This window comes from Lepidochelys kempii, chromosome 23, assembly GCF_965140285.1.
Source record: "Lepidochelys kempii isolate rLepKem1 chromosome 23, rLepKem1.hap1, whole genome shotgun sequence".
Lineage (NCBI taxonomy): Eukaryota > Metazoa > Chordata > Testudines > Cheloniidae > Lepidochelys > Lepidochelys kempii.
In genome coordinates this window covers 17,958,681-17,973,987 of record NC_136402.1, presented here as the reverse complement: position 1 = coordinate 17,973,987, position 15,307 = coordinate 17,958,681, and the positions used below count along the sequence as shown (strand labels likewise).

Genomic DNA, 15,307 nt, shown 5'->3' with positions numbered 1-15,307 from the left:
CCCTTGTCTGTCGCTGTCACCCTCTGGGTGGCGCCATGCTGCCAGAACTGGGGGGTTGGGGCTTGGGAGAACCTGGCTGCGGGTCTCTGTTCCCTGCATCGACCCCATTAAGGCTCAGGCTTGCAGCTGTATTCGGCTGCTTTACTGACCATTTCTCACAGTGGAGACTGGAGTATGGGGACCTTTTGGGCCAGGGTGGGTACCGGGCTGGCTGGGCCCATTGCTCTGATCCATGGGTAAAGCAGGGGTAGCAGCTGCAGCCCCGACATGGGATTCTCAAGCTAGGCAGGGGAACTGTGCAGCTCGCCAGTGGGGCCTAAATGGGTGAGGAGTCTTTCTAGTTTTGCCATCTCCTTGGCTTTGGATGTGGGGTGATTCTGGGAGGAATGAGACTGGCGCGGGAGGAGGCAGGTATCTCTGCTTGGCCCTGTCTTGTAATCCCAGTACCCTCCTTGCTAGAACCATCATCCCCCTAACCGGAGATCCAACCATCTTTCTCATCTCCCGAAGTCTTATGCCCTGTGTTATGGAGGAGGTCATACCAGCTGATCACGAGGGTCCCTCCTGGGCTGGGATGCTCTGGAGAGGAGATGGAGAGGCCCTGATAAAATAATGACCGGGAACAAGAGAGAGTGGGACCTTCTCCAAGAGGGGGCGAATTCCAAATGGATCAATGGAAATACCTTTTCCCTTAACATGGGATTGTACAGTGCAACTCATTAACTGGTGTCCCATTCCCCCACCCCCCAGCCAGTCAGCCTCCTGCCAGCACCCCCTAGAAGGGAAAGGCCCTCTGCTCCATTCCCTGCCCCCCTGAGCCAGCCAGTCCCCTGCCTGGGACCAGAAGGGAGCTGGCGCCCCCTAGAGGGGAAAGGCCCCATTTCCAATGCAATGTTCACTGGGTTGGGCGTGGTGGGATTCCGCCTGCCCTGCAGGAAAGCCCCGGGCCATGGAGCCCGTAAAAACACCTGACTCTGGGGGACAGCGAATGAACGCAGGGAAGGGGGCAAGGGTCAGAGATTTAACACGTGGCGCAGGGAACCCCAGGTGGCAACTATTGCTCTGGGAAGGAGCCGGTGGGCGCTGTGGCATGGATTCCCCACTCCGGCTCTAAGCCCCAGCTTTGAAACAGCCCCTTGGAGGAGCCCCATCAGCGGGCCAGCCCCCCAGCCCCCGGGTTACACTCGGCCGGCCGGGGCCTCTAACCCCTGTGAGAGACTGAGCCTCTGGCCTCCTGCTTCATCCTGGGAGTCCCCCTGAGCCAGCCGTGCACGGTGCCGGGGGCCTCGGCCAGGATTTGCAGGGACACCGGGCAGGGTTGGTCAGTTCCCGCACGCGGGGGCCCTGGGGTCAGCACAGCGAAACAAGGGGTCCGGCGCCCGCCAGCCCTCCCGGCGGGCAGCGACCCCGGGCCCCGTGTCTGGCCCTGTCTCTCCCGCCGTCCCGGGTCTCTGTGTCTCGCCCAAGCCGGCCCCCGCTCGGCCCATGGTCCAGCTCCTGCCCCCCGCCCGGGCTCCCTGCTCTCGGGGGGCTCCTGGGTTGACACGGGTCAGTTTCAGCCAGCGCTGAAGTTAGGTCACGTGACACCCCCCCCCGCGGGGAGCAACGCAAGGCACAGAGGGAAACTGAGGCAGGGGCAGGCAGAAGGGGCCGGGGAACAGGAGCGGGCGGAGGAGGCTCCGCGGTTGCAGACCCGCCTGTCCCCGCCAAGCCCGCTGCTCCTGCTCCGGCTGCCTCGGTTCAGGGCCGCGCCCGGGGAGCTCGGACCAGAGGTTTGCGGTGGGACCCTCCGGGCTCGGGAGGGATGAATCTCGGCCAGCGCCAGCTGGTGGGGGAAGGAAACATCCGGGTCCCTACAGCTGTGGGCGGAGGTTGTTGTTTTCACCAGTTGGGCGGCGATTTCCGGTTGACCCGGATGTTATTCACCCACAAATGAGGTAATTTCCGGTGACCCGGATGTTAATCGCCCGGCAAATGAGGCAATTTCCGGTTGACCCGGGTGTTTTCACCGGTTGGGGGGCTATTTCCGGTTGGCTGGGCTGTTGGTTACGCGTTACTTCCGATTGACCCGGATGTTGTTTCCCCATGGTTGGGCGGTTGTTTCCGGTTGACCCCGGATGAGCTTTCCCGTCCCGCGGCGGGGCAGGGCCCGGCCTCTCCTGTCTCTCTCCCCCCTCCCCCAGCCCTTTAGGAGGGCGATGATGTCAGCGCCTGAACCGAGGCCTCCAAGCCGGAAGCGGAAGTAGCGGCGGGGTCACGTGGGGCTCCCCACCTGACCTCAACTGCCCGCCCGGCGCGAGCCGGCTTCTACCCGTCGCGGCGCGAGGCTTCCCCCGCCCCCCTCCTCCCTCCAGGGGCGGGGCCGTTACGGTCCCGTCCGGCGCGAGGCTCCTGCCCCCTTCCGCCTCCCCCGCCCCCCGCGGAGCCGGCCGGGGGCCGGGATGGCGGCGGCGGCGGCGGGGGGCGGGGCCCGGGAGGAGGAGGAGGAGGAGCGGGAGGTGGTGCGGGTCCGGGTCAAGGTGAGAGGTCAGGGGGGGTCACGGCGGGGTCAGGGGTCACGGGGTGGGGGAGCTCTAGGTCCCTCCCCCTATGGCGGCAGGCGGGGGGAGGGGCACCCCCACAGATCAGTGGGGCCCAGGGAATGGGACCCCCCCTTCAGAGCGTGTGGTGGGGGCAGATCGTGCCGGGGGGGCATCGGGGGAGCCCAGGGCGGGGGCTGGCGAGAGAAGGGGGGGTCGGGATCGAGGTGGGAGCCAGAGCGGAGTCTCCCCTGCCCAACCCCTCGCTCCCCCCCCCCCCCCGGAGAGTTTGGGCCCTTGCCCCGGGCGACCCGACTCGGTGACTGGCCGCCCCTGCCTGGATCCCACTCCCCACCCAGAGCCGGGGAGAGAACCCAGGCGTCCGGGCTCCCGGCCCCCCCCACTTCCAGCTCTAACCCACCAGCCCCCACTCCCCACCCAGAGCCGGGGAGAGAACCCAGGCGTCCGGGCTCCCGGCCCCCCCCACTTCCAGCTGTAACCCACCAGCCCCCACTCCCCACCCAGAGCCGGGGAGAGAACCCAGGCGTCCGGGCTCCCGGCCCCCCCCACTTCCAGCTCTAACCCACCAGCCCCCACTCCCCACCCAGAGCCGGGGAGAGAACCCAGGCGTCCGGGCTCCCGGCCCCCCCCACTTCCAGCTCTAACCCACCAGCCCCCACTCCCCACCCAGAGCCGGGGAGAGAACCCAGGCGTCCGGGCTCCCGGCCCCCCCCACTTCCAGCTCTAACCCACCAGCCCCCACTCCCCACCCAGAGCCGGGAAGAGAACCCAGGCGTCCGGGCTCCCGGCCCCCCCCACTTCCAGCTCTAACCCACCAGCCCCCACTCCCCACCCAGAGCCGGGGAGAGAACCCAGGCGTCCGGGCTCCCGGCCCCCCCCACTTCCAGCTCTAACCCACCAGCCCCCACTCCCCACCCAGAGCCGGGGAGAGAACCCAGGCGTCCGGGCTCCCGGCCCCCCCCACTTCCAGCTCTAACCCACCAGCCCCCACTCCCCACCCAGAGCCGGGGAGAGAACCCAGGCGTCCGGGCTCCCGGCCCCCCCCACTTCCAGCTCTAACCCACCAGCCCCCACTCCCCACCCAGAGCCGGGAAGAGAACCCAGGCGTCCGGGCTCCCGGCCCCCCCCACTTCCAGCTCTAACCCACCAGCCCCCACTCCCCACCCAGAGCCGGGGAGAGAACCCAGGCGTCCGGGCTCCCGGCCCCCCCCACTTCCAGCTCTAACCCACCAGCCCCCACTCCCCACCCAGAGCCGGGGAGAGAACCCAGGCGTCCAGGCTCCCAGCCCCCCCCACTTCCAGCTCTAACCCACCAGCCCCCACTCCCCACCCAGAGCCGGGGAGAGAACCCAGGCGTCCGGGCTCCCGGCCCCCCCCACTTCCAGCTCTAACCCACCAGCCCCCACTCCCCACCCAGAGCCGGGGAGAGAACCCAGGAGTCCTGCTTCTCCTTGTGCCCTCTATGCCCCCCCCCCCCTACTGCCCCAGACGAACCCTCCTTGCTGTCACTGACTGGGTCAGAGCCAGAACCGAACGGGGGACGTGACCCAGTGTCCCTTTCCCCTCCTGCATGATCAGACGCCTGCGTCCTGTCCCCCGGCTTTTCTCCGGGGTGGCTGCGTGGAGGCCAGGTGATCTGGCGCGAGGCAGGTGCTAAGGAGGGGGGAAGAAACGCAGAAGATCTCAGACCTCCCACTGCCAGGAAGGAGAGAGGATTTTGTGTGAAAGAACGCGGCGAAACTGCCCTTCCCCTGTGTCCACGGAGCTCTCCGTCAGAAACACGGGGGGATCTGTGCAGCGCAGGGGTGTTGGGGCCTTTCCCCTCTAGGGGGCACCGGCTCCCGCTCTGGCGCCAGGATGGGGGACTGGCTGGCTCAGGGGGTGGGGAATGGGGCACAGGGCCTGTCCCCCCCAGAGGGCGCTCACTCCAGGCCTGTCTCCCCAGAAGCGCGAGGGGTTCCTGCAGCCCGAGTTCCGCACCTTTGCCGTCGATCCCCAGATCACCTCCCTGGATGTCCTACAGCACATCCTCATCCGTGCCTTCGACCTCAACGGGTGAGTCCTGCCCCAGCCACCGGGGACCTGTGCCCAGCGTGGGAGGGGAGTGGGGTCTAGTGGTTAGAGCAGGGGGGAGCTGTGAGCCAGGACTCCTGGGTTCTCTCTCCGGCTCTGGGAGGCGAGAGGGGTCTAGTGGTTACAGCAGGGGGGACGGGGAGCCTGGACTCCTGGGTTCTCTCCCCAGTGCTGCTATTTTTGGGGTTGCCTGAGAGTTAGATCCTGACGTGAGGAAGGAGCTAGTGAAGAATTTGAGGCTGTTGGGAGCCAGAGGGCAAAGGGGATTTGGGGGACAGATGAGCTCATTTGGCCTGAAGAGCTAATGGGGGACCCCGAGAATGGAGGGAAGGCCGGGGAGGCTGGAACGGCTGGTGAAGGACCCCTAGAGAGTAGTGGGGGGGTTCTGTTTGGCTGATGAGGGACCCCAACGGGAGGCATCCATGTGGCTGACAGCAAACCCTAAAGGGGTGGGAGAGGTTCTGCACAGCCAATGGTGGCCCTCAAAGGGGTGTGCATCCTTACAGCCAATGGGAGACCCCAAGGGAGCAGGGGGAGGTTCCGTACAAACGGGGGACCCCAAGAGGTGCTGGGAGGGGGAACACTGTGGATGGGTGCTGTTGTCCTGTGTGCGTTGGAGGCGATCACCTCCCCCTCACTCAGGAAGAAGAACTTTGGGATCAGCTACCTGGGCCAGGAGAAGCAGGGCCAGGAGATGTACCTGTCGCTGCTGTCGGACTGGGACCTGGCCACGGCCTTCGCCAGCGCCTCCAAGCCCTACCTGCAGCTCCTTGTAGACATCAAGCCTTCGGAAGACAGTGAGTCACTGAGGCAGGGCTAGGGACCAGGAGTCCTGGCTGCCAGCCCCCGTGCTCTAACTGCCAGACCCCACTTCCTCCCAGAGCCGGGAACAGAACCTGCTAACTGCCATGTGCTGCTCTCTCAGGCCCCTTGCTGGAGGACTGGGACATCATCAGCCCCAAAGACGTCATCAGCACTGACCTGCTGCTGGTGGAGAAGCGGTCTCTGGCGGCGGCTGCCCTGCCTTTCACCCAATCCATCATCTCCCAGGTGGGTCCAGAGCGGGAGGGGAGGGGGGTGCTTCAGCTAGGAAGCACGCTAAGCTATATGGGTGGAACAGGGTTCAGAAGAGAACCCAGGAGTCCTGGTTCCCATCCACCCAGCTCTAACCCAGCAGACCCCACTCCCCTCCCAGAGCCAGAGATAGAACCCAGGAGTCCTGCCGCCCGTTCTCCTGCTCTAACCCACTACACCCCACTCCCCTCCAATTGCCAGAGGTACAACCCAGGAGTTCTGGCTCTCAGCCCCCCAGCTCTAACCCACTAGACCCCACTCCTCTCCCAGAGCCAGAGGTACAACCCCAGGAGTCCTGACTCCCGCTCTCCTGCATGCTCTTTCTGATAGCTGGTCACAGCTGTGTTGTCCCAGTGCTAGGATCATCATGGCCGAATGAAGTCTCCTACTGCCTTGACCTCCCCTGCCTGCTCCCATGCCTCAGTTTCCCCCCATACAGTAGGGAGGATCCTGCCCGCCCCCAGCGTCCGCCATGCCTTGCTCTGAGCTGGCCTCAGTCAGTGACACCGTCTCTCTGCCTAGGTGGGCCGGACGCTGTCGAAGGTCCAGCAGGCTCTTAGCTGGTCCTACGGGGAGGATGTGAAGCCATTCAAACCGCCGCTGAGCGACTCCGAGTTCCACACCTACCTGAACCACGAGGGGCAGCTGAGCCGGCCGGAGGAGCTGCGGCTGCGCATCTACCACGGCGGCGTGGAGCCCTCACTGCGGAAAGTGAGTCTCTGGGGAGAGGGGCCGGGAGCCAGGACTCCTGGGTTCTCTCCCCGACTCTGGGAGAGGAGTGGGGGCTAGTAGTTAGAGCAGGGGAGCTGGGCGCCAGGACTCCTGGGTTCTCTCCCTGGCTCTGGGAGGGGAGTGGGGTGGGGTCTAGTGGTTAGAGCGGGGGGGGGGGCTGGGAGCCAGGACTCCTGGGTTCTCTCTCTGGCTCTGGGAGATATCAGGGGTAGTGGAGATGGGATGTCAGGGGGTGCTTAGCCATGGTGGAGAGATGTGGGGGTGTGTGGGGAAAAATGGGCATGCAGCATGGCAGGCTGAGAGGCTGTTGGGTATGTGGGCCGATGCCTGGGGCTGCCCCCCAAGTCGCGGTGGGAAGATGGGAGAGGCAGCGAGGGGGGACGTGGGAAGACGCTGGACATTGAGGCTCCTCTCTCTGCCCCACCAGGTGGTGTGGCGGTACCTGCTGAACGTCTACCCGGACGGGCTGACAGGCCAGGAGCGCATGAATTACATGAAGCACAAGACGCGGGAGTACGACCAGCTGAAGGGCCAGTGGGCGGAGCGGGCCAGCCCCGAAGACCTGGACTTCATCCGCAGCAACGTGCTCAAGGATGTTCTCCGCACAGACCGCACCCACCCCTACTACGCCGGCTCGGAGGACAACCCGCACCTGACCGCCCTTCACGACCTGCTGACCACCTACGCCGTCACCCACCCGCAGATCTCCTACTGCCAGGGCATGAGTGACATCGCCTCGCCCATCCTGGCCGTCATGGACAACGAGGCCCACGCCTTCATCTGCTTCTGCGGCATCATGAAGCGCCTGGAAGGCAACTTCCAGGTGGACGGCGAGGTGATGTCCCTCAAGTTCTCCCACCTCAAGCTCCTCCTCCAGTACTCGGATCCCGAGTTCTACGCCTACCTCCTCTCCCGGGGCGCTGACGACTTCTTCTTCTGCTACCGCTGGCTGCTGCTGGAGCTGAAACGGGAGTTTGCCTTTGAGGACGCCTTGCGGATGCTGGAGATAACCTGGAGCTCCTTGCCGCCAGATCCTCCGGAGAAGGAGGTGGAGCTAATGGGGCCGCCGGCCAGGCTTAGCGAGAGCGGCCAGCCTGTCCGCCAACGCCACATGCTGCGGCCCACCTGTAGCTTCGAAGCGACTGGGGACCAGCCTTGCTTGGAGGAGCCCAGAGCCCGGCCCTCCTTGGAGGAGCCTGGAGCCCTGCCTTGTCTGGAGCAGAAGACCTTACTGAAGCAATCCAGCTTTGGAGAATTCAAGTACTACAGTGCTCTTGAGGACAGCTCCGAGGAAGAGCCTTCACTTAGATCCCAGCGCTCGATGGAGGAAGAAGAGGACTTCTGCAGTGAGCAGGACCCCTTGCTCCAACTACCAGCCATGACCAAGTCTTTCTCCGCCCCATCCCTCCGGCCCCTGACCCCACCCACACCCTCCCAAGACTCCACCTCCTCCCCCTCACTCCTCCCCGGCAGTGAGAAGAACGAGAGCCTGCAGGAGGAGAAGGGAGATTTGTCAGGTGACACGCCATCCTCCCCGCCCAGCAGCCCCCTCCCCACCACCCCATCCCCTGCCGCGGTGAGCTTGCCTCCACCGCAGGAGTTCGGCAAAGGCAACCCCTTCATGCTCTTCCTCTGCCTGGCCATCCTGCTGGAGCACCGGGACCACATCATGAAGAACAACATGGACTACAACGAGCTGGCCATGCACTTTGACCGCCTGGTGCGCCGGCACAGTCTGGCCAAGGTGCTGCACCGGGCCAAAGCCCTCTTCGCTGACTACCTGCAGTCCGAGGTCTGGGACTCCGAGGAGGGGGACGAGGCGGCCGCAGAGTCCCCAGCCGTCTCTTGACCACCCCCCCCCCCCGGGGTTCAGATCCCCCCACAACTCTCCCGCCACTTTCTGCTCCGGTGGCCTCCTTGAGACCCGTCACAGGTCAACCAGGAGGGACTCCTTGCTCTGGATCCTCTCTGTTTCCTCCTGGATCTAATGATCTCCTTGGAAGAGCCTTCATGGACCAACCAGGATCTCTCCCTGCTGTGAGATCCCTTCCATCCATCCCCCTGCAGATCTAGTGATCTCCCTGGAACATTCTTCATGCACCAACCAGGATCTGCCCTTTCCACTGGCATCCTCTCTAATTTCAATTATCTCCTTGGAAGATCTATCAGAGACCAAATAGAATATCTCCCTCCCTGTTAGATCCCCTAGAAACCCCCCCCTTCCCTCTGGGATCTCCTTGGAAGATCTCCTTGGAAGATCCTTCATGGACCTACCAGGATCTGGCCTTCCCAGTGGGATCCCCTCCAACCATCCCCTTCTGACTCTGGTGATCTTTTTGGAGGATCCATCCCCTTGGAAGATTCTTCAGAGACCCAACCAGGATCGGCCACTCGGACTCCTGTGCCTTTTTCTTTTATGTGCATTAGTGGATCCGGGTTTTGGTTTCCTTCCCCGCTGCGGCCGCAGCCTCTGACGGTGTCGCTGCCCAAAGCTGGGGAGCACTCCCAGTTCCCCTCCCCAGATACTCAGATACTACGTCGAGTGCTAAGACTCTTGACCGCTGGGATGTTTATGTGCTCTTTTCTGTTCTGCTTTGGATCCTCTTTTCACTGACCCAGAACCAAGTTGCCCAGTCGTGGTATATTTCCTCCTCCAATGAAGAGATCCAGTGGAATTTATTTCACGCTTTGGAGGAAGACCAGACGTCCGCTCCCATGATGCAGATGGGCAAGAATCTGGGATCCTAGATGATCAAACAACATGTGATCTCTGCTGGCTTGCCATTTTCATTCATTAGCCGTTTCCCTGGGCAAACGGATCCCAGTGGCTCCCCAGATTTGCTTGGATGTAAAACTAACCAGAGATCTTGGATCAGCCGAGCCTTTCAGTTCCTGGTTTTAACGAGAGAGCAGCTGTTGACAGGATAGAGGCAAGACCTGCCCGCATGGGGATTGGCTTCTGGGGCAGGATCCATATTGGTGGGGAGAGGGGCGGGGTGGAGGGTCCGCAAACAAAACCATTTCTGTTGATTGCTATGCATTAGCGTCCCTGCGGCGGGTTGGCTCTGCCGTGCGCAGAAGCCACGTCTCTTGACAGTCCTCAGCAGAACGCGAGATCTGCTGATGGACTGTCCAGAAGCAGGTTCTGATGTCAGTCTGGAGCTTCTCTGGACGCTGCCGAGATTGGAGTCTCCCTCGTTTCTATGACATGGGCTCGGAAGCGGATCTGGGAATTTCTCCTGCTGACGAAGGCATCTTCCGAACAATCCTCTTTTCCCTTTGCCCAGAGGAGAGCAGGGTGATCAGCTGGGATCCAGCCCCTGATGCCTTTTTGGTTCAGTGGCATTCTTCTGCTTTGGCCTTATCTTCGTTCAGAGACCCACCCCCCTACATCAGCGTCTGTGTTGGATTGCCTGGCTCAAGACAGCTATGGATATTTTCCCCCTCCAGATACCTGTCCCTCCCTATCGTCCCAGATCCGGGCTCTTTGTACGAAGTCTGATATGAATCCCTTAATGCAGCCACGTGGGGTTTAGAGTCTCTAAGGCAGACGAAGCAGAGAGCTGGCTGTGCCGTGGCAGAGAAGGGGATTTACTGTAGGTCCTATTGGAAAAATAGACATCAAAGCTTTGAAAGGGGAAATTCGTGCCTGCTCCAGTCCCTGTAGGGAAGCAGCCTGGCCACTAGGGGTCACTGATAACTCAACGTACCAGAAATCAAGGCACCGCTGGGCTTTGCAGATCTGAGTTCCTTACCCCAGGAAGGCTCTCGGTTGTGAGATATCCCAGGATCTAGGCAGGGGTGGGGAGAGGAACCGGACATCCCCGTGGTGTCAGTTCCGGGGGGGATCTTCCTGGTGATCTGTGGGATCGCCAGAGAATTGGTACATAGCTCTGTTGCTGGAGGGACCAACAGGCAGAGGCCGGATTGGCAGGAGTCTCTGTGGGGGTGTATCTGGCATGCGGAAGGTCCCGATCTTGGGTGTGGACGGAGATTGGCCTGCCCAGAACCTGCACTAGTGGGGCCCCTGTCCCCACCCAGAGCTCCTCCGAACCTTCGCCCCGCCCCCCAAACTTGCCATGCCTGGGGAGGGAGATTGATTAGGACTCGGTGTTGTAACTGATCATCTGTGGCAGCAAATGATGCTTATCTGGGCTGATGGAGTAGGCTGATGCACAGGGGGCTGTCAGCTGGGGGGCACAGATGGGGGGACTGGCCCTTCCCACCAGGTTAACGTCCATATCAATTACAACCCACAGCTAGTGAATTCTAGCAGTCCTGCCCTAGTCAGTGTCACACCCCTTGGCTGGCCCAGCTGTAACTGACTAGCCACAGGAGCAGTCTTGCGACCCTGGGCTCGCCAGCATCCCATTAGGTCCGACTGGCCCCAGAGCTCTGTGGATCGAGACTTGAGTGGCAACTGCTAATGGCCATTTGCTTCTGGGCCATTTGTCTCCTTGAGATCAAGGTTTGGTGACTTGAATCCCCGGCGCTCGCCCTTGATTGCACTCGACGAGATTTTAAAATTTGACCCATGTTGGTATCTTCTCGCCTTCGGCTACCTCCGAAAAGCAGTGGCTTTAAAACACCACATTCTTCCTTGCTCTGTGGGCCCTTCCCTCATCCTGGCAGGGAGCCGGACGCACTTACAGGGAAGGGAGCCAGCTGGGCTCTAACCTGGATCGCACGTTGGCCAAATCTTAAAATCAGGTTCCAGATCTTCCAGCGGGAGCGAGGGGCAGGGGTTAGTGGCTATAGGGCTGCTAGGCAGCAGTGAGGCTCTGCCCAGGGGGTTGCTCCTCAGATCCAGGGGCCTTTGCCCCCACCCATCTGTTGTTGGCCCCAGCGTCTTGCCGACGCAGGGAAGGTGCCTGCCTCCGGTGTCCAGCAGAATGGACGCAGCGGCTGCTCCCCCTGCAGCCCATTGCAGGAGCGTGCATTGGGCTGACCCCAGTGGGTGGCATGCTCCTTGATAGCCCAGCGGGGGTGGTGACGATCACTCATCCACCCTTCCTGCACCCCCCGGGGCGGCCCCACAATGGCTTAGCCCCGAACAAATACACACAAAGCCCTGCCCTGCTACTTTGGGGCTAGATCAGAACCGCCCCAGTGGGATGCTTCCTCCAGAGCTCCCAGCCTGAGGAAACAAGCCGCCGGTGTGTCTCCAACAACTCCGGTTATTTGTGCCGCTTCCTTTGAACGGGCAGGGGGTTCTGGACTTCACCACCGGAGGAGGGTCAAACTTGAATCTCATGGACACTTGCGTCCTTAAAACACCTCCATCCCTATTGCCAAGATTAGGATCTTCTGATCGCAGACAAGAAATGGGGAGTGTCTTTTCCAAACCTGGCCAGAAACCAGGCCCTCGAACGAGCTCTCAGCATCTGTTCCCAGCCGTTCCCGGCAAAAGCGAGCAAGGCTTGGCAGGATCGCTCATCACCTTCCATTTTGTCTTTCCCCACCCTCTCCTTGCTCTAGATTTAAATGATGCAAACCCCCAGTAGGGGATCCAAAGTTACTATCTGACTTGCCCATTAACCTGCTAGTGATCCCACCTAATCTGAAAGGGTGCAAGGAGGAACAATGTTTTCCTCTGTGAGTTAGAAAGTGCTCAAAGACCAGATCTGCAAGTGAGGAAGTCAACAACGTGATGCTGATTTCCACCAGCTGAGGATCCGGGGCCTATTCTTGCGTCTAGTCCATTGCATTTTTGCATGTAGTCAGTTTCAGCCTCAGACTGAAATACAGTTTGGCCTGCAAGTAGTTCCACCCTACCCCTCGGGGCTCAAATCGCTCTAGGCTGGGCTTGCAGATCCAGCATCTATTTGCCGGATGAGAGGCTAGTTTGGGGGTGTTCTTTTGTAAACAGGAAATTGGGGTTGTGAAACTGCAAAGAATGATTACTGTGACTGAAGCTGAGGTAACTGCTTTGGGCTTGATTGGAAACTGGGCCGAATCTGATTTGCCTCTAATCAAAGGGATTAATCTTAGCAGCAACACCAAGAGGGGGTGCTTGCTCTTGGAGGAGGATTTTTGCCAAAGAGGTCAGGAGGGGCAGGTTGCTACCATCTCGGGCCCAGGCCCTGGAAGGTATTCAGGTGCTAAGCTCAATACCAAAATCAGAACCAGCATGTCTAAAGGTCTCCAAGTCTAAATAAGAGCTAGATTTTCCCCAGAGATCAAAACCCGACCTGCTCAGCTCTCTGGAGAAATTGCAGCTCTTTAAACTTTGCCTTTGATGCATCAAAAAAAAAAAAAAAAAAGTCTTTAAATCTCCTATATGCTCCAAGGAAGTTAGTTGTCTTTGAGTCTCCGCCAATGGCCGAGGCTCCAGGGGCAGGCTCGGCGTGCCATTCCATTCCACTTGGAATCTTCCATCGTCTGTTTCCCTGGATTTAAATGACATTAAGGACTGCAGGTGGAAATTTTCAAATCCGGATCAAGGTGCGCTTTGCCTGAAAGCTGGTTCTTTTACATCCCTGGGGCTGCCTTTCAGTCTGGATCAACTGGGCTTGGGTGAAAGCTACGAAGCTGTTTCTGGCAGTTTCAGCTGGGAGACTGCCAAGGCTGTGGGTTTCTTGGGAGCGACGGAGGATAGTTTACCAAGTGACTGAAAGACACTCTAACACCCACTCCTGTCTCCCCCAAATCCATTGGGTTGTAACTGGTGATGGCTTTATATTCTCTGGCACCTGGGATAGTTTTATCCTATTTAGGCATCGTCCTGAGACATTTTCCAAACCCAGGCTGAGATCTCCTGTTCGTTTGTGGGTCTCCAGATGCCAACATTTCCCCCAGATCTTGTTTCTTCTCACACATTGGATTCACCTTGCCTAAGAGCCTGGTACATCTCCTTTGGAAACTGGGCCAAATTCATCTTAGAGAGAGGGAGGTTGGTTTGGTTTGAAAACACCCTATGCTTAGTAGGAAACACAGCTGCTGTAAAGTCTTTGCTCCACCAAAGTCAATAGAATTAGGACTGTTTGTGCTCTGACTGTCGGCTCAGAGACGGCCAGAGGGAATCGGGCCCGATCTGTTTTTCTACTCCCCTCGGTTAGGTTGGTGACACTTGAGATCGCTAAACCTGAAGGAATTTTGAATTGATCCAGTTTCCATGAAGTGGTATTTCTCTTTGCGTCAACAGGTCCTGGTTAATTTCTCTCCTTTGCCTAGGCAGTTTCACTTGCTGAGCTGGCAAACGTCCGGGCAAAAATCCCCATTTTAAAAATCAGTCCAAGGAAATGTTGATTTTTTTTTTTTCTTTAAAAATCCTTGGGGATCTCAGTACTTAACCTCTGAGACAGATCCTAGCGCCCCATGTGCTGGGAAATCAGATCTCCAGGTATTTTGCAGTGGGTGTTCAAATTAGCAGCTGGAAATCTCATCTGTCATTCACTGCAGGATGATGTGAGCCACCCAACTCATCAGAGCCCCCCTCCCTTTCGCAATCTGACTGATTTTTGAACTGGATCAACCCCAAATTCTTTAGTGAAGCTTCCAACAATTCCAGCGGTGTTTGCGGCCCCGCTGTGCTGTGATAGTGTTATCGTAGGGCCTAATGTATCTTTGGGAGGTAATCAAAGTCCTTCCGCTTCCTGGCTTTGTGAGCGGGGCCCTGTCCAAACTCCAGGTCTGCTGCTGAAATCCAGTTGCCTGTTTGATCTCTTGCTAAGGGTGAGAGAAGGGGCTTTGTAGATGAGAAGCAGAAGCCAATGGTGCTGAGTTGTGAATATTATTTTTGGTATTCAGCCTTTCCTTATTTTGTGCTGCTTTATTTGTTTTGCCAACCTTCTGTGCTGTTAAGTTTATTTACCCAGCCAGGCTGTTTAAACAGGACAATGGTTTTGAAACAAAGGTGAAACTCACACGGGTGGTGCTGAAATTGATCAGCTGGAGTCTTCTCACACGCTTTGCTTATTTCGGGCCCGTGCGGGGCAAAGATCTGTGACCCCTTTGAAAAAGAAAAGAAGCCCTTGCCCCAGAAATTGACTGAGCAACTTTTCCTGGCTATGGACTCTCTAAAAATTGTGGTGGATTCTGGGAGGAAGGCTGGGGGAGCCGCCAAGGGAGTGGACGCAGCCAGTTAATAACACTGCCTTAGGTGGATCAAGGCGTCGCTTTCAACACCCGCGTGCCAGGACAGAAATCCAGACGGCCACGCCTCCAAGTGCGGCTGGCAAGCTCCATCCGAGAGCAAGGACTGTGTGTGGCTGGCACGGGGCAAGGTGGATTGTGCGCCTCCCCCCACCAGCCATCAGTGGCTATTCTGGATTCCTCTGGGTGAAAGCCCGAGGAGTTGGATTCTGCTACCGTTAAAGGCCAAGCTCCTGGATCTCTTCCCCCTTCAGGCTGCCAGTAATTCGATCTATTTCTGCCTCCTAAGCAGCTGGGCCTGACCCTTATTCTCTAACCGACCAAGGAACCACATAGAGCTAAAGCCATGGCAGAGGGCGGCCGGGACATTGGTGTAGTGACAAGGGGACCCGTCCCTGGTCAGGCTGGGTTTCTAGCCTCTGGTGCAGCCCAGCTGTTCCATCCCCTGTATATATTCTCTGTACAGTTGGTGACCCTAATATGTTTCTAAACCCCCGCGCCCAAAGCCGGGCTTGGCGAAGGGGGTCCCGCTCGGGCATTTGAGTGAATGTGCTACAGGAATGAAAGTGGAAATAAAAGGAGGAAAAAGTGGATGGTTGTGGCCGGGTTTGTTCATGGGCAGGGAAAAGAGAGAGGAGGGAGGCCCTAGGAAGTATCCCAGAGTCCTGGCTTCCAGCCCCCTCCTTCCCCTGCTCTAACGTACCAGACTCCCCTCCCCTAGCTGGGGAGGGAACCCGGGAGTCTTGGCTCTCGCCTCTAGCCCCCACTCCAAGAGCCTGGAGCATCATGTTACT

General features: G+C 59.4%; 1 protein-coding gene across 1 annotated transcript; it reads left to right on the top strand.

Annotated features, from left to right (window-relative positions):
• The first annotated feature begins 2,118 nt into the window (after positions 1 to 2,118).
• On the top strand, positions 2,119 to 15,104 carry TBC1D25 (TBC1 domain family member 25). The gene is made up of 6 exons (XM_073322362.2): positions 2,119 to 2,519; positions 4,486 to 4,595; positions 5,256 to 5,410; positions 5,539 to 5,663; positions 6,210 to 6,398; positions 6,847 to 15,104. Exons 1-6 carry the CDS (start codon positions 2,442 to 2,444, stop codon positions 8,266 to 8,268), a joined length of 2,079 nt encoding a protein of 692 aa, XP_073178463.1. The 5' UTR covers positions 2,119 to 2,441; the 3' UTR covers positions 8,269 to 15,104.
• Positions 15,105 to 15,307: the final 203 nt, after the last annotated feature.

What these genes read in the sequence shown, in the direction of transcription:
- TBC1D25 (XM_073322362.2), top strand. Translation starts at nt 2,442, where the DNA reads ATGGCGGCGGCGGCGGCGGGGGGCGGGGCCCGGGAGGAGGAGGAGGAG. An exon ending in CGTGCCTTCGACCTCAACGG is followed by an intron (nt 4,596 to 5,255) that starts GTGAGTCCTGCC and finishes CCCCTCACTCAG; the next exon opens with GAAGAAGAACTTTGGGATCA. An exon ending in CATCAAGCCTTCGGAAGACA is followed by an intron (nt 5,411 to 5,538) that starts GTGAGTCACTGA and finishes CTGCTCTCTCAG; the next exon opens with GCCCCTTGCTGGAGGACTGG.